The sequence below is a fragment of the Vipera berus genome (assembly GCF_964194415.1).
Source record: "Vipera berus genome assembly, chromosome: Z".
In the NCBI taxonomy this organism is placed as follows: Eukaryota; Metazoa; Chordata; class Lepidosauria; order Squamata; family Viperidae; genus Vipera; species Vipera berus.
The window spans coordinates 88,162,822-88,182,718 of record NC_138205.1 but is presented as its reverse complement, the minus strand read 5'-3'; the positions used below and the strand labels follow the sequence as shown (position 1 = coordinate 88,182,718).

Below are 19,897 nucleotides of genomic sequence, written 5' to 3'. Positions count from 1 at the left end.
CAAAGAGTTTGCGGATGTTTTCAGTCCAGGTTTGGGAGAGTACAAGGGCCCTCCGATAGCTTTTAGACATGATCCTCTGGTAGCACCAATCCAGGTTAAGCCCTGTCAAGTGCCTTTTGCATTAAAGCACAAAATCAATGCAGAGCTGGACAAGCTGGTCAGTCAGGGAGTATTGCAGCCTGTGGACAGTGGGGTGTGGGAACCCCTATTGTAACACCACTCAAGGCCAACGTAGAGGTACACATATGTGCTGACTATAAGTGCACCACTAACCGGGCACTACAACAGCATGCGTACCCCATCTCAGTTGTCAGCCATATTTTGGCATCTTTGCAAGGAGGCCGCTTGTTTGCTAAATTAGATTTAGCACAGGCCTATCAGCAGCTGCCGGTGGATAAGGCCACAGCAGCAGCCCAAACCATTGTTACCCACAGGGGGGCCTTCAAAGTCAAGCGCCTACAGTTTGGGGTGAGTGTGGCCCCAGGGATTTTTCAGGGACTGATAGAGCATACACCCCTACTTCAATGATGTACTCATCGGCGGGGAATCTACAGAGGTTCTGGCTGAATGGCTTAGAGCCGTCCTTCAGCAGTTCTGTGCAGCGGGACTCAAATTAAAGAAAGAGAAATGCAAGATTGGGGTTCAGTCTACTGAGTTCCTGGGATTTCACATCGATGCCAATGGCGTCCATCCTGGGGAGTCAAAGCTGAAAGCGATTCAAGCCCTAGGTCCAAAGGGGAGCTTCAAGCCTTCTTGGGCCTTCTAAACTTTTATCATGCATTCTTCCCAAATAAGGTCGCAGTGGCAGAGCCGTTACACTGGCTCTTAGACAAAAACACTCAGTGGCGGTGGACCAATGTCCACGAAAGAAGCTTCCAGGCAGTAAAATCGCTGCTCTCCTTGAACTTGGTGTCACGCACTTTAACAAAAAGCTGTCAGTTTGCATCGCGTGTGATGCATCCCTATACCGGGTTGGGGCTGTGTTGAGCCATTTGTCAGTGTATGGGAAACAGTCTCCCATTGCTTATTACTCGAGGACCCTGTCTTCTGCTGAGCGCAATTACACACAGATTGACAAAGAGGCCTTGGCCATTGTGGCTGGGGTTAAAAAGTTCCATGACTATTTGTATGGACACCATTTCATGGTCTTCACAGACCACAAGCCTTTGCTAGGGTTGTTCACAACAAACAGGCAGACACCTCAGATTCTGTCCCCGTGAATGCTGAGGTGGTCTATATTCCTTTCAGCCTACAGCTACAGGCTGTTTCACAAATCGGGCAAAGAAATGGGCCACGCAGACAGCCTTAGCAGATTGCCCTTGCCACATGTGGAGCCAGATCTGGATCCAGCTGCATGCATTTTAGCCATACAGGATTTGCCAGAGTTCCCTCTCCATGCAGGAGACGTAGCTGCAGAAGCAGCAGCTGACAAAGCCCTTAGCCATGTACTGACGTGGATTCACACAGGATGGCTTGACACTAGCCCGGGACCAGAATTCCAAAGTTCTTTTATGCGAAAAAATGAGCTGTCAGCTCATAAGAGGTGTATCCTTTGGGGCAGTAGAGTTATAGTCACCAGATCACTCTAGCCCAGGGTTCTTCAGTCTCTGCACGAAAGCCATCCAGGAATAATCCAGATGAAGGCACTGGCAAGGAGCTACCTCTGGTGGCCAGGGCTAGATAAAGCTATCGAGGCCCAAGTACATGGGTGTTACACGTGTCAACAATTCAGACCGGAGATGCCACAGGCCCCTGACCACCTATGGGAGGAAACGCACACACTGTGGTCCAAAATCCATGCAATTTTTCCGGGCCTTTTCAGGGACAATTGTTTTTAATAGTGGTCTACAGCCACTCTAATGGTTAGAAGTGGTGCCAATTTCCACTATGACTACTGCTAGGACCACCCAGGTGCTGAGGAAACTATTTGCAACACATGGGCTTCCAGACATTTTAGTCTCCGACAATGGGGCCCAGTTCACTGCATCAGAAATCCAGGCCTTCCTCAGGGCTAACCTCATAAGGCACGCCATGTCAGCTCCCTTTCACCCATCATTGAATGGACAAGCAGAAAGCATGGTTTGCACAACCAAAGAATCCCTGAAGTGCATTGTAACAGGGGATTGGCACCACAGGCTGGGTGATTTTCTACTCAGCCAGCATACAACGCCTTGCACCGCCACAGGCAAGAGCCCAACCGAGCTTCGCTGGGGCAGGCGGCTAATCACAAAACTGGACAGGCTGCACCCTGACACAGCAGCTTCCAACACTACACGTCCAAAGGCACCAAGAAATTTATAAGTGGGTGACTGGGTTTGGACCCATAATTATGGACAAGGGGCTTCATGGGTTGCAGCAAAGGTTGTTAAGGTATTAGGACCACTTTCCTATGCGGTGATCCTGGAAGATGGGTGAGTCATTCGCCGACACATTGATCAGCTGCATCGGCGGCTAGCAGATCAGTCGCTGGCTCAGTATTTCCAAGAGGGACAGACACTGGGTCCACAAGTTAGTGGTCCAATAGAGCGTTTGCACACTCTGAGAGAACTCTTGCACATTATGATGGGGAAATGGTCATAGAAGAGTACCCTTCTGACACACAGACTGTATCACAGGATCCAGACAGTCAACCTGCACCAAGAAGCAGCCCTGCAGATTTCACTGCACAATTGGACTTTGGTTTGGGCTGACTGGGACAGGCCATCCAAAGGGACTCGAGTCACTCTGACTCCACTGAACCGCAGAGCCCTGCTCTACCCAGCCAGGCAGGCAAGCAGGTAGACCAGGAAATCCCTGTAATCCCTAGACGTTCTGAATGAGCATGAAGGCCACCTAAGTATCTGCAAGATTATGTAAAACAAATGAGAGTTTGTGCTATCCAGGGGGAAGGGGTGTAATGTATTGGCCTTATCTATGTAAATCACCTGCTTATATCTAAACTGTTTGCTTAATGGCTGACCTACTTTGTATGTTGTATAACGGTTGCTGGGCTGAGCTAGACTTGGTGTCTCCAGTGTGTTAAGTAGGTTTGGGCAGTAAACTACTACTTTAAATCTATTGGTCGCCGCCTAGAGGCCAACTGTATAAATAGCTGTGCAGCAGCTATTAGTTTGCTTCTGTTGTTATGTTCTGACTCTGAATAAACTTGTTGCTGTTTGAACACTTCATCTCGCTCAATGCCTGCAAGAACCAAATACTTAACAATTGCCATATTCTAAAAGTGGTACAATCGGTGAAAAGATTGAAAAGCCCTGATCTAACACAACCGAACATATGACATCTGCAGTACATTATTGAAAGATCAAATTCAGATCCTAGCTCAAAAAAGATTTCATATTTTTGAATCTAATCACCATGATCTCTCCTATCTTTATGAAATTACAAATTGTTGGGAATGCATTTAGTTTGAGTGCTAATTTTGAAATAGTTGGTACAAAGTTGTCTCTCTGATTATGAGAAAGCCAGGAAACAATATTAAGCTTATACATTATGCATTGTTGTGATTACAGAGAATGAAGTTGGTGCTGCTGTGTTAGTTATCAAAGCAGAAGAAACAAAACAACAGATCAACAAGCTTAATAATGAGGTAAGGTGTATTTTTGTATTTCATTGAAATTATTCTGTACATTCTGATAACATTGTAAATACTAGCTATACTGTAAGATTTCATAAATAGCAGCTTTTGGGGGGGAAATGAAACATATCTGCATTAATTTCTTACTGTAGTAGAAATGAGCATGTATTCAACAGCCAAAAAGGTTTTATTTTTTCATATGATAGGATTAAGGCTGCAATTTTACAATATAATACCTAGAAGTTTATCACATTAAACTCTTTTTGGCTTATTTTCAGATACATCCATACAGATTTCACTATAAGATGTATCAAAATCTCAGAAGCATAAGTGCTAATCAATACAATCATAATGAAAATATTAGGTTTTTATGTATAAATAGAATTGCACAAGGAAGATTTTTCTTAACATGTCCTTTTTCCTTAAAAAGAATCTTTTAAAATTATCTGTATTTCTTTTAAAAATAGTTCTTAATCCAGTAAAGATTTGTTTAAAAATTACAGTGATCTACAGTAAACAGTTTAGTTATATTATAAATTTCTTCAGAATATATTCTCTCAGCCTGGATCTATTTTTTATGATTCACTGGAAAAATCTCCAAAATAAGCTAAGATGATTGAAAAAGGCAGGGAACAACAACAGCCACATAGGCCCAGGTTTTAAAAAAGATATTTAAAATAGCAGGACCATGAATATAAAATGTATATTTTATAGCAGGACAGGAAGGCCTGGAGGAACATTGTCCATAGGGTCGCGATGGGTCGGACACGACTTCGCAACTAACAACAACATATTTTATAGCATTTTATTTGTATTTTTATGTGTATAGGTTTTGTATAATTTTATCCTTTTAATATTATAAACTGCCAAGAGTTACCTTGTGGTAAGATGGATGGTCAATAAATTACATATATACAGTACATACGTCCATTCATACATACATATGCAATGCAAAAGAATTGTAGCACCTCATTGCTGCTGATTAAAGCAAAAGGTCTTTTTTCAAGCTTCCTCATAACCCTGAAGAATGACTACTTCATGTGCTCATCTCTTTAAATTAACTGTTAAACTAGCCACATCTTTCTTTCATTTTCATGGAACTCAGAAATAGGAAGGGCAACATTAATTATTCCTGCTGTTCTGAAGCACAGTTTCCAAATCTGGAATGGGGCAACTCTCTTCAGCCAACTCGCCACAGGAAAATCCCACACAGAAATAACTCAAGAGAGAGACAGGTGAATTGCAGCGGGCCTTAGCCTAAAGCAAGACAAGGCCTGCTGCTATTTGTTTGTCCCTCTTTTGATTTATCCTGTGTTGAATTGTTCTGCAGCAGGTTGTCCTACGGCAGGTTGGCTATAGTGAATCAGCCAAGGTGAGTCAGCCAGGGCAAGTTGGCCACAGCAAATTGTTCTAGACCTTTCCAAATCAAGTCTACACAAAGCTTACTGCAGCATGATCCCTTGTCCATATACAAAATCAGAGACACTTCCTCACATTCTTTGAAATTATAATATAGAAAAATGAAGTTATAATATAAAAATATAGATTTAAAAAGTTACAGAGTTACAAAAATATTAGGATACAATATCTCACAAAACCTCTCAACTTATTCAATACCCTAGGATAATAGAATGGATAATAAATTGTTTGCAAAAGAAAATAAATGAATATTATTACACATTTTCAATTGAAAAGTTGCATCGGTCTGTACTGCCATTTCAACAACTTCAAAGATTCATAACAAGGTTTCTTTGGTTCAGTTTTCCATCCCCCAATAGAAACCCAACAGTCCAGAAAAAGGAAAATATAACTTAACAATATTTCACACACTAGTAAGACAACACCCCTCCCCCCAAACTAAAGAATTGTAAGTCAGATCAAGGTGAAATAAAATATAATTTTACTGAACCAAATGTAATTGGTGCTATTTTATAATAAAACAATTCCTCAGTCAAAGTCTGGCAAATTTGCCTTTCCATCATCTTCCTTTATGTCATATTAAATACCATTATAGACAAAAAGTCAAATGTACAAATTATATTTCTGAGTTTTGTTCAATCCTCAATTACTTCATGGGGCTAACCATATTGTTTCCTGGACAGTAGTACAGAAGTGGCTTGCCAATGTCTTCTCTAGAATATAATATATCCCAAACTATTTTACAACCAGGGCATTCATAAGGGGAAAGGGGGTGCCAAAAAAAATCAACATAATGGTTGCAACTGCACAATTGAAGCCTTATCCCCTTTTTACAGGTTTTGACACATGTAAGAGATAAGGATTCAATCACAACCACCATCTTGATTTAAAATAGAGAAAGAAAGATCCTTGTCTAAACCTTTGACATAGTAACCATGCTAACCCTGCTTAGTTTCAACCAGACAAGAATGGTCAGTTGCTGTTATCTGCTGATATAGTCTTTCCAGATACATAAAAATAAAAATTTTCACAACGCACATGAAAATCTTTTGTACCACAACATATACTTTCATTATCAACATAATAAACAATAAACAAATCCTACGTAGCAATCTTTCAGTTGGGTTCACTGAAGAAACCTCAGAAAATCTTGCTTTGTTTCTAATTTGTCAAGTTTAACATTGACTAACATCATATTCAGACATGAAAAAATGCAAAATGGGCATTGTCAATGTGTCCATTGTCAATCTGAAGGAGTCAACTCCTGTATTTGTAAAAAAAAAAATCCTCTACAAGGATAGTAGATGTGCTCAGTCCAGACTAACCCAATGGGAGAAATGCTATGTGCATAAAAGAGGCTTAATTTATAAGGCCAGGAACATAATTAGACTTCATAATCAAGAGATTCAAGGGACCAGGATTAGCCTTGACCATTCTTTTTGATCTTATCACACATTTGATACTAAAGCTGCCAAGTTCCTGAATAGAGATTAACTTGAAGACTAGCACCACAGTAGTAGTTGATCTTGAAATAGCATTTTGGAACCTATATATTTTTCGTATTAGGAATGTCTTTATGACTGAGTTTCCCTTCTTTTCTTATGATATCTGTGTGTGTATACATATATGAATGATTGATTGATTGATTGATTAAATAAATTTATGACATTCTAGGTCAATGCTTTGACCCAAGAGGTCTCTCAATTAAGAAAAGACATGAAGAGTGTTACACATCTCCTGGAAAACCTATTGATGACCCCGAAATCACCAGAGTTCTGTGCAATTCATGGTCCAGCAACAAGCCCCACCATGGAAAACTTACAAACAAGAATGACATGGACTACACACCAACCTTGTATGCATATGCAGGTACCAAAGGTTACTTGCACCAAAGCACAGCTCTGCCATTCCAACACCATTGTAGGAATTTGGAACATGGACCCAACTTCTGTTAATAGCAGCCCACAAAGAACTGAATCCCATGTACAAAATTCTACAGATGGTGAATTTTATTGTACTTCAGGCTTTGAATATTCACCTTCCCATTGCCATGTTATCCAAAAAGATAATTTGCAGTTTGTAGGCTGCACTTCTCCCCATTCAGACACTACTTTGACTCCTCTCCAGTCTATTTCAGCAACCCTGTCATCATCTATCTGCTCTTCATCTGAGACATCCTTACACCTTGTTTTGCCCAGTAGATCTGAGGAAGGCAGCTTCAGTCAGAGAGTTAGTTCATTAAGCCTTGAAAATCTGCCAGGATCTTGGGACTTGGAAGGAACAACACTTGGACAGACTTCAGAAGATGTTAAGACCAGCACAGAGGACATTAGAGACAGCAAAGCTATAAATGCATAATGGGACTGATTGAGTAATATTTCAAGTAAGTCCCATGTTTGTAGGATCATCCAGTACTGCATGACAATTTGCCTTTTGTTAGATGATCATGAAAACCCGAAACATGAAACTTCACATGGTTAGAAGACTAGAAGAAAAGCAGAGGCTAAAATGAAATGATTTCTAAATTTCAAAAGCACACTGAAATTTTTTTTATGTGCAGTTACTCCAGAGATTTTTGTCATTCTTCACTGCTCCTTAGAACCAAAGAATTTGGACAGCTAGGATTAGGGAGCTTTGGAACAGGAAGACACTGCTGTGTGAAGTGAAGGATTGCTTTTTGTTTTGTCCATTTTATTTTTCTTTTTTTAGTGCTTGACTGTTGCTTCTAGATAATACCTATTTCCCTTCAGGTGATTGAGACTCTTGCTGGTATTTATGTCAGAGCTGTAAAGGCTGAAAGACAGTTATCACTGCATGTCATCTCCTTGACAATCAACCAAATAGATCTGATAGGGAGTGGTTAATTATTGCACGTTCTTTGTTATATAAATGAGACCTCTTTATCAAAAAAATTATATATGTATATACTATTTTTCTATACTTGATAAAAAGTATGTATTTAAAATATTTATAAGGAGATTAAAGATATGAGGGGGGTTACCTTGCTTGCATTCTTCAAAACTAATGCATTCCCATGTACATGCTATTATGAATTAGATCAAGCTGTTCTTAACTTCAAAACTTATCTTTTCTCTGCTGCATGAAATTATAATGAATTTATCCATGCCAATAGAATACAAATAAAGAAGAGTGATGCTGTTTTATTCACAAAAGAATAAAAGCAGAATGATATATATAATATTTAGACAGTCTTTGAACTTTAATATGTTACTCAAGTATGATGCTTTTATTTATGCCGTTATGTAACATCATTATTTTCATTTTCAAGAAATATAGATCTAATAACTATATCAGAATAAATCCCTTGCATATGTTCTTCAATCAAGATAATAATTTGAAAGCTGGGTTATACTAAAAAAAGGAAATATTTCTCCAATACATTTTTCAGAAATAAATAATATTGCTTCACCAGCATAAAAATGAATAATCAATAAATTGTAGGATACTTTTCAACTAACTAACATATTTGTACACAAAATAACTTGATAGAAAACTAAAATAGGTATGTATTTGATTTTATAACATTTCAGATAAGTTGGTGCTTTGATGAATATTTTGAATGCAGCATCTATATCATTTTTCCATGCTAAGTAGTAAAGAATTCTTTTCAGAATATTTAGAATAATATTAATAATTATAAAAATAAAATTTATGTCCTATTTTTATGAGTGATCAAGCCACTGTTATGAAATGTTAAGGAAGGCAAAGGAAGAAATATTAGTTTTATGTCAAAGATAAAAGCTAAAATATACTAAGTTAAAAGAAGACTAAATATACTCTTTTGTGAATGATATGCATCATTCAAATATAACTGGTGCATTGAAAGAATGAAATAACTATTTTATTTCAAATGTTATGACTATAATGGAATTCTATGGTAATTAGCCCATCAAATATTTCTGTATAGAGAAGAATCTCCTGTATTGGTTACTATGTATATTTTATTTTTATTGCCACCATCTTTCTTTTTCGGCCAACTATTTGAAAGTCATGTTTTGTCACCTCAAACAATAATTTCCATTTTGCCATAGCTTAAATCTCTATCCTAAAAATTGTGATTGCTTTCTTTTCCAGTTTGGAATGTATATGTCCTCTGCTAAGTCACTCAGGTGGACATACAGTATATTGAGAAATCTGGTATAAATTGTAAACATTAAAAAGAAAGTTTCTATTTCAAATTCATTCTTTTGTATGTATGCCAACGGCACTAAAAGAAAAAAGCAAGACAAAACATTAAAAATTGGACATGCCAATTCCAAAAATAATTTATTATTTATCTATGAGTCCATGTCATATTCTGATGAAAAACTAACTTTTTCAAATTATAGGAAAAATAGATAGACACATTGGTGGAGCAGTGGGCTAATGCCTCCTTAAGTAACACCAGCTGCCTGCAATTAGTGCAGGTTCAAGTCCCACCAGGCTCAAGGTTGACTCAGCCTTCCATCCTTCCGAGGTAGGTAAAATGAGGACCCAGATTGTTGACTTTGTAATAATGCCGCTTGGGGGGGGTGTGTGAAAGCCCTAATAAGCAGGCATATACATAGAATGAAGGCTACTGCTAAGCTTGTAAGCCGCCCTGAGTCTTCGGAGAAGGGTGGGATATAAATGGAATTAAAATAAAATAATAAAATAAATATACTGCTCAAAAAAATAAAGGGAACACTTAAACAACATAATGTACTGTATTTAATAGTAGGATGTGTTCCCTTTATTTTTTTGAGCAGTATATATAGGTTGTAATATTCTAGTTAATATATAGAACTGCAGTCCATTTCAAAACATGTACCTATTATTCTTCTATGATAGATAGATATATGTATATATGCCTCCAGAAGTTGTGAATGATCCAACACTGGACGTTTTTAAGAAGAGATTGGACAACCATTTATCTGAAATGGTATAGGGTTTACCACCTGAGCAGAGGTTTGGACTAGAAGACCTCCAATGTCCCTTCCAACTCTATTATTATTATTATTATTATTATTATTATTATTATTATTATTATTATTATTATTATTATTATTATTATTATTATTAATTATTATTATTAATTATTATTATTATTATCATCATCATCATCATCATCATTTACACAATTGAAGCCATGGATAAACAAAGGAGTTATTTATGATAAATGTGTTGTCCTTTAAAGTTATTTTTATATTAAGCTATGGGATAGCAAGATGATTGATAAGATATAAACAAGATTTACAAGATTACACTAAAAAAACAGTGCAAGGAGAAAAGATGTCAAGCAGAATTAAGGAGATTTGCCATTTTCCTCAAAACATTTACTATATATATGCAGTACAAAGAGAAACATTTCTATGTTATTTCTCTAATTTTAAATTATGTCCCTGAGAAAAGTAAAAACATTTATTATTCAGATACCTGTAATATATTTTTTTTTCTTTCAGTTAGTCTGTTTGCAACTTTTATGGATATGGGAATGTAAACAGAATTATAACTTCTAATTTAGGAACAAAATTAAGCCATAACTTTAAAATACAATATCTGCATTCAAATAAATGTTATCTTTGTAGGCTAGATAAACAAAATAACAGTTCTGGATGAGGAACTTCCTCTCATACACACCTAGATAAAATTTATCACTAGGAAAACTAGTAGTACTAGGTTGCCTTAGTTTGGGGGAAAAAACAAAAAACTACTGACACAATGAGTAGGGATTATGCAAGGAAGACTTGGCAAAATAATACCGCTCAAAAACCTGGACCTGTGCATCTCCACAAAGCTTTCTGCCCAAATAAAGTGTTTATCTCATTTGCCCCAGCCGCTCTCCTGCACCCACAAGATATATCAGCACGCATAGAAACAAAGATCCTCTATTCTTTTGTCAAGGAATGGTTAAGATAAGGAGCTTGGATCCAGAAAAAGAAACTGCAATTCCCATTTATCACTGTCTACAATAGAATACACTGGGATACAAACATCAGGGTATTTTTTAGAATAAAGCTCTCTACACTGCCAGTCAAATCACTTTTGTTTTCTCTTTATTTTTCTTTTCATTGTCTTGTTATAAATCATTGTATGGTTTCCATACACTGGTGTTTATATATTTAAAAATTATTAATGTTCTATTATTTAAATGTGTTTTTTTTCTCTAACAATGTCTAAATATTTTATAAATGTCGATTATCATTTACTCAGATTATTGCTGAGTAAAAACTTGGCTCTTTGCTTCTCTTTGAATTTTCTCCCCAGAAATTTTTTAAATTAGTTAGTTTTGTTTTGTTTTTGTGGGAGTCACTCCAAGGCTGAGAGACCCAGTTTTATATTGCCAAATCATTCATTTCCAAATCCATCATCGCTTTTTGTTCGTAACTCTGAAATTCCTCTATAACCCCCAGTCTTTTGCATTTAATTTTTGTTCTCCCACCAGTATATTTGGTTTTGCTAATCTTACTAATTTCAAACATTAAAAAACGTCTTCTTGCTAACCATTGTCTATAGATTGAAGAGACACTATCTTCAACTCACTGACAGCCACAGGAGAGTTCAAAATCTTCTGTATGGCAATTGTAGGGCTGTGATCCAAATTCTACTCTTTTCATACTTGCACAATATGATATGTACATACAAAAGGGTGGGGTTGATCATACTATCAGGTCCACCATCTTGCAGATTTTGTCCCTTCCAGCACCCTCCCCCAGGGATACTCCACTTGTACTATTGAGCAGAAAAATTCTCTGCATTGTTTTTATATCATTTTTTATTCGTTTTTATGGAATAGAATTTATCTTTAATTTTCTTTCAAAGGGGAAAGGCATTCCTGAGCAATCTTCAGAAGTGAAGAACTATTTTATATATTGAAATACAAACTCTTTCTTGTACTATAGAAGAATCTCTAGTCCTTGTCAATTTCATAGGACATCTTTATGAGTCATGGAACCATTGCATTGAAAAGGAAATCCTACTTGAAAAATGGTTAAAGAATTTATCTTTTACCTGGAGAAATCTCCTACCTTATTCTCTACTCTACTCTACTTTTAAAAGGCCATTGTGTTCACTTTTGTTTTCTGTTGTTTTTGAACTGTAGGGAGAACAAGGAAGAGGAGGAGGAGGAGGAGGAGGGAGCCAGCCCAGAAGATGTGAATCTCTGTTAAGAAGGCAGAATACATAAAATTATTAAGGAACAATAAAATGTAGGAATAATAAGTAGCTGACAAATTTATATACATATAATATGAAAGAAGGAAAGTTAAAATACCAAGTAAGAATAGTCCTAGACCATATTTAAAGTATGTACCGTACCATAAATTGCAAGAATGCAATTGCTTAACCAGTAAGTAAAATCAAAGCTTTATTACTATAAAAGAGTAATAAAATTTGGATAATTAAACATGATAAAACATGGACATACAAACTAAAATAATAAAGATCTATCAGGAATTATTTCCATCTGAAATGGTGCCAACATATACAGGAGGTGAAAACATAAAAAATGTCAAGACGGCAACCATCAACTTGAGGCTTTTTTTTACCTCTCCCTCACCGACACCCATGTGATAGTGTATATTCTACAGTTTTATTTAGCTGCATGTTAAGTCTACATTTAAATCCCACATGTGAAAGTTACTGCTAGGATATAGGGTCAGTTTATTTGGATTAGGTCACCATGAAGAACTTTATGTCAGAAGCTGCAAAAATGAATATACATCAGCTAGAAAAGATTTTGTAAGGAAGTCTTGACAGTGAAATAAACAGGCTTTTGAGAGCAACCTATATATCCCTTCATCACTTTCTCAAAAGGTTGTCAACTTGCTTTCACCATGTTGTGTTTACATAGCAATTAAAGCAAGCTTATAATGTCTTCACCTACTCATATAATCCAGAAGGAAATACATGACCTTACCTCATCCATTATTCATCTGACTGCATGGTTGATATGTACAGTAGGGCATTTATTTTGAGAGCTTTGTTATGCCAGGTGCTGAAACCCAGCCTCTTCCTATCCACCTTTTCCCCAATGTGTTAATATTTACTGAAGCTATAAAAAAACTACTATGTTGGGCAGTGGCTGTGGGTGGCAGGGAGGAAACAACCTGAAGTTTTGAAAGTAGAATGCTTCAGCTTTGAACAAGTTGAGATACTTAAGGCTTATGAAACTGCCATTGAGTAAAGGAAGAAATCAGATAAGATCTACTGAGCAAATCATATCCCAATAGCAAATATCACAACATTGAATATTCTCAGCTTCAGTTCCAAAACAAACAAAATAGTTTATTTATATAGTGTTGTATGAATAATGAGTGATAACTTCTGGCTTTTGGAATTTTCTTATGTCTTATGCTATTGATAGACTATTAGAATTGAAACTAGAGCAAAAATAACTGATGCCCTCCTTTCCCATTCTTGTTTTAATATGTTATGAAAGTACTTCCTCCCACTGCAAATAATGGAAATGGGAATGGGTGGGAATTTCATTACATTTTCTCTTGAATCAAACTAATTAATTCTTATATTTTGTGATCTGACAGCGATGACGCAGATAACAAAGATGTGGACTTTAATGTTTCTGTTTTGTATAATGTATTCTCAATTTTTAGAACTTTCACAGTAGCGAAAGTAGGGCAGGGACAAAACTTAAAATTCTGAACAATCAGTAAAAGAATATCAAATGTTAGAATTCAGATACTTGTTCTCTAAAGACAAAGGTAAAGGTTTCCCCTGCCCACTCATGCCTGAATCTAGGAGACAGGGGTCATCTGAGTTTCCTAGCTGAGGGAACTAGCCTTCTCTGAAGAGGCTTCTGTAGTCATATGGTCAGCATAACTACAAGTATATGTCAAAGCACACAGAATGCTTGTGCAAAATCCTTTCAATTGAAAGACCTCCAAGGAAGAATCATAGCCACAATGCCACTGTAGGTATTCTAAGATTTTATCTATGCCTGGGCAGAGATGATTTCTTTCAATTAGCACAATTTGATTTTCCTATAAGTAGAGAACTATGTAAAGGGAAAATAATTGCGGGTTTCATGTGATGATAGCCAAATGATGTTTAAAAAACAAATTAAGTCATATGATGTCATAATTAAGGAATATTTTCACAAATATTATTTCATTTATCAACTTGCTGATACCATTCTCTATTTCAAAAAGTAAATGAAACCTTCCTGAAGCCACATCAAAGGACTACTATATGTCTCTTTCATACAAGTCCAACTTTTCTCTTCTAACTATCCTAAATATTCTACTTCTGATACCTGTGTTAATATTTGTCACTTCTGTCAAAAACCAAAATACAAATAGAACTTATAATATTCAAATAACAAAAAATATGTATACAGGTCGTCCTCAACTTACAACCACAAGTGGGCCCAAAAATAAACAAACAAACAAACAAATAAACACAGTGCTTTATTAGGCACCCAGGTAATTATATTAGGGAGGAAAAACATTAATATACATCACAATAATTAAATAACTATAGTAATTATTATTAAATGCATAATTGTTAAAGCAACCATAATAAAATATTTCATTATGATATTGTTCATCCAGTGCTACTAGTAGTGTGTAAATCAATTGTTATTACAAATATTGTGGCCAAACAAACAATGTTGTATTTATCGTTCAGTCTGATATGGTCTGAATTAGAATACTCCGGATTATATTCAATCTGTATAATTATTTTTTAAAAATATCATTTTAGAAGGGGAACTCATCAAATTTGCATATGACACTAAATTGGCAGGAATAGCCAACACCCCAGAAAACAAGCTCAGGATTCAAAAAGATCTTGACAAACTGGAAATAGGGGTGACATGATAGCAGTATTCCAGTATTTGAGAGGCTGCCACAAAGAAGAGGGGACCAAATTATTCTCCAAAGCACCAGAGGGCAGGACCAGAAACAATGGTTGGAAACTGATTAAGGAGAGAAGCAATCTGGAATTAAAGAGAAACTTCCTAACAGTGAGGACAATTAACCAGTGGAACAGCTTACCTTCAGAAATCATGGGTGCTCCATCACTGGAGGTTTTTAAGAAGAGACTAGACAGTCACTTGTCTGAGATGGTATAGGTTTTCCTGCTTGGGCGGGGGGCTGGACTAGAAGACCTTGAAAGTCCCTTCCAGCTCCTATTCTATTCTATTCTATTCTATTCTATTCTATTCTATTCTATTCTATTCTATTCTATTCTATTCTATTCTATTCTATTCTATTCTATTCTATTCTATTCTATTCTATTCATCTTGGTGTGCCACAGATCCGTTCCCTGGCATTGGGTCCTGCTATGTGCGCATTGACCTATTGTGAGAATGGGTTGTAGATGCCTGGAAATGAAAATGAAAAGCACACTTCCACTCAAGAGAGAATCTAGTGCATGAGAGAGCCCTTATATGCATACATCTTTGTATACCTGGTCTTATTTTAGAGCATATAATCTATATGCACAAAGATCCAATTCTTATGGAGACCAAAGAGAAATTATAGCCAAAAAGCTTGAAAAAGACTTGAGAACTACCCAGTACAATCCTGTATCATTTTCAAATAATAGTTATCCCCTTCCTAATCAATTGCTTTAATGCAGATCTGTGACTTGTTCTCTTTCAAAGATATTTAAATTATACTCAGGATGGCTTAATCAAGAGTATAAAGTGTTTTGGTACTTCTGGTCACTGGAACCCTGGAAAAACTACAAGTGCTAGAACCACATCTTATCACTATCTGTGAAACTAAACAACCTAAAAGCATGTACTGAATATTATTCTCTCACTAAAATCAGTGAAACGACAATATTGTTTTCTCCTTACACAGAAGTGCTTGCCAAAAAACAGAAACTATACATTGCATGTATATTTCTGTTTCATTTCCCCTGGGTTAAGTAAATAAAATATAATACGCTCTCCCTGTAATTCAATATATATAAACATCCATAGAGAATAAAGTTGCCAATTACTCTTTGCTTATTTTGTATAGAAAAGAAAAGAAAATACCCTATAATGCTTAGTCCTGATACTACTTATAGGCTTCCATGCTGTTCATTTTGAATAGCCAAATTGTTACTGTATTTGTGTCTGGTTTTTAGTGTAAGTCACCTTAAAGGCTTGTTTGCACTTTTTGCATGGCTGATATTTCAGAAACTGCTAATGCACTATTTCAGACATGTCAAACACAAGGCCCGGGGGCCAGATCAGGCCCACGAAGTGGTTTCATGTGGCCCGTGAAGCCATCCTGGAAACAGTGAGGGAATGGCCCCCACTGCCTTGACCCTGGCCCAGAGACCCTCCTTCTTCCAGAGACCCTCAGATCTGTCCCACTCCTGCCCAGGCTCCCCTAGACACCCTTGATGCAAACGATGTAGAGCTGGCCATGCCCACCCAGTAGGCCATATACACTCTAGCCATGCCCACCCAGTAGGCCACACCCACCCTGGCCATACCCACCCAGCCCCTTGAGGGCAACCGCAATGCTGATGCAGCCCTCAATGAAATTGAGTTTGACACCCCTGCACTATTTGGTATACAGATGCACCATGATCAAGAGAAATCTTCATGCAACTTGCTGAAGACGTGTTTTCATGTTCTCAAGCTGTCTATTCCTTTTTCAAGAAACAGTACCAGGTGGATATTTTTCTAGCACACTGTCATTCTATAAGCAGTTCCTCTTCTCCTACTTCATAGAGTGTTCATTTAATCTGTTTACTTATTTAGTTATTAAAAAGAATACAAGTGCTCAAAGAATGACCTGTATTTTTATTTTGTTTCTTGATATGCCACCCTCCTGGCTCAACTGATACAGCATTTGTGTCAGCAGGTGTGATTTTCCCAGGAGAACCAAGCCATCACAGCTGCTTCTATGCAACCTTAGAATATCGTTAAATTGTTTTAATGCATCTTGTCTTGCACGTCTCAAAGCAATTAAGAGGTTATGGATGCAAAGTCACTTTCACATTTGAGTATGAAATTACATTTCAGTTTGCTGCACTGATATTAAGAAAACAACTTATTTTCACCACAAAAGGGTGTTTACAAAGCTATAGGTGTATTTTTATAACCTGAATTTCCCAGATCAACAGAAATATCCAAAGACAATTACAGTCTCTGTTAACTAGCATAACTTACCTCTTTTCCTCAACTGTCTAGTACCTAGAGACTGTTTATATCATTCTTTAATATAAAATAAGGATAGTTTTGTCTTGAAGTAATATATCCTATATATCAAGCTATTGACAGAGTTTTTATTATAATTTTCAACCATATTCTATTAAATTATTATCTCAAACAATAAGGAGATTAAATATATCTTACTATTAATAATCTATGGAGAAAATAAATTAGTTTCTAATGAAGCCTTCTTCCGTTCTGAATGAAACTTCTGATTTTCTTTCTGATTCTTAAGGGATCTTAAGTTTTCTGACAATTTCCTTAGTAATGTTTTGGCACTTACCTTAATCTTTTTAGGCCAAAGTGGCTGTAGCCTTTTTGGTACAGAATACACAAACATCTTGATTATAGTGGAATATGATTCTAATCAACAGAAAGGGGACACTGATGTCTTATATGATAAGGAAAAACTCAGACAAAAGTAGGAGTTAGCTGGAGAAAGGGTTTGTTTCTAGTAGCAAAAGCAGGCCAAGGAGTTTAAATAGCAAATATAACTTGGCTAATATAAATAAATTGACTATAATTAATCTGGAATATTGCAATCAGTTTATGAAAAATCAACACCAACAGTTTATTTTAGTTTTCAAATCTACATCTAGGAAACTCTGTGTTTCTGTGTGTGTGTGTGTGTGTGTGTGTGTGTGTGTGTGCGTGCGTGTAAAATGTTACTGAAACATGGGAAGCCAAGGAAGCTGCAGATGGCTAAAAAGAATGATAAATAATAAAAGACATTTTCTCCATCTAATTGAATGTGGATGGTTATATAAATGTTGAAGAAATGTCTGGCACAACACTTTTTTTTGTAATTGGTTAAACTGAACCTTTAAATTTTTCACCTCATAATGTTTGCATCTACAAAGAAATTAAGGGAGCAGATGGCTCCACAGTACTAAATCTCTTTTTCAGATGGTTAGGAATCTTCACCCATGATGGATGCACAGTTCCACACACTTCAAAAAAGCTGCTGTCATCTGATTAAATCAATTAGGTTTAGAGATGACCGTGACATTTCCTATTGCTTTCCAACCAATTTGCACATTTCACAAAGATGGTTTTGAATGCTACAAACGCCTGCTATGCAAGCAATAAAACAAAGGAAGTGGGGAAGGGATTGCAAACACATGCTGACTATAAAGATAACATGTCATTTATTCCTTTCAATTTCTATTATAAATACAAGGTTTTCTTCACCCAACTGCAAATGCCTCTGTTTTTTGTTTGAGAACAAAGGAAAATTCATGTTAGTAAAGTTTCTACATACTCCAGGGTGCTTTTAGCTCTTAAGAGCTTGTTCTGTTTTGTCCAACTCCACTAATATGGGATCATAAAATATACCCAAATGCCCCAGAATTAATCCTGGCATCAGTGGTGAGATTCAGCCAGATCGCACCAGTTCAGTAGAACCGGTAGCTAAATTTTGCTGCATGCAGAGAACCGGCTCACTTCTAGAAGTCCAGTCTAGAACAGCCTGCCAGAAGTGCATGGATGCCATTTCCGGAAGTCCATTCTAGGCCTTGGAGGCCCAGGCCTGCATCAAGAAAGAGAACGGGTTGTTCAGGTATTTGAATTCCACCACTGCCTGGCATTCATTAATATCTTATATTATTTACCTGATTTGAGTCAATCACATTTTTTGTCAAGAGCTCAAAGCAGCATCAGTAGTATACTCCCACCTGCATATATTTTTTCTCCATAATAATAATAACCCTGTGAAGGGTCCAGAATTGTCCCATTATAGTGAGGGACCCCCCCCAACTGGGAAAAAAAAGTAGACTAGAAGATCTCCAAAATGTCTCCTAATTATACATTTCTGAGTTGTGCTCAGTTTCAATCCAGCCTGAATGTGTGTTCGCCTGCATGTATGAGGGAGAATGTAAATGAATTTATTTTTAGATTTACAAAATGGCTAGCTGGATTATTCTGGATCATAAAATACACAAATCGTAAAGTTGATAAGGCTGAGAAACACTATAAGAAAGATGAGATTGGCTTGTTCAAAATCCTATCACCAAACAGTGTCATCTTACACAACTTTTTCTTTCTTTCTTTCTTTTTCTTTCTTTCTTTCTTTCTTTCTTTCTTTCTTTCTTTCTTTCTTTCTTTCTTTCTTTCTTTCTTTCTTTCTTTCTTTCTTTCTATCCATCCATCCATCCATCCATCCATCCATCTATCTATCTATCTATCTATGTCTATCTACTACCTAATTTTCAGGAGAAACACAAATTTTCTTGTTTACTAAAGTTTCTTGTTTAATAAACAAGAACAAAAAAATTAAATAAATAAAATATGCCTTAATATTTCAACAACATGATAAATTGCAATTTTTATTTAGCCCCTTTTATTTAATGCTCTAGGGAAGTCCCTGTATTGAATGGGTTTTTTTTCCAAATCATGACTGCTAAATAGCACTAACTCTTCTTTAGTTATGTCCACAGAAAATTATTTTAAATGTATTTCTGTAAAAATGTGGACACTATTTCATTTATGAAATTATGTCTCACATGCTTACAAACACTATTCCTTAATGAAAAGTCATCAGATATGACCCAATGTTATTTTCTGCCCTGCTTTTATTGTGTTCTTGATTACATCTGAAATATCCTCAGAATCCAATAGATTGCAATGATATTATATTCAACAAAATTAAGTTAAAACTTTCGTCCCTGGTGTACCCTCTTTGCATTAAATTAATATTACTCAGAACCATGAAATAATTTATCTTGACTTTATTTTCATAAATAATAAAATGC

At 36.3% G+C, this 19,897-nt stretch overlaps 1 protein-coding gene across 1 annotated transcript in view; it reads left to right on the top strand.

Annotated features, from left to right (window-relative positions):
• The window catches only part of KCNH8 (potassium voltage-gated channel subfamily H member 8), a gene marked incomplete at both ends in the record, with an annotated part of 235,425 nt that extends 228,074 nt beyond the window's left edge, over window positions 1-7,351 (top strand). Inside the window, 2 exons of the mRNA XM_081346252.1 lie at window positions 3,510-3,586; window positions 6,668-7,351. Of these exons, the coding sequence (XP_081202378.1) occupies window positions 3,510-3,586; window positions 6,668-7,351 (761 nt within the window). The remainder of the gene's footprint in view (window positions 1-3,509; window positions 3,587-6,667) is intronic.
• Window positions 7,352-19,897: the final 12,546 nt, after the last annotated feature.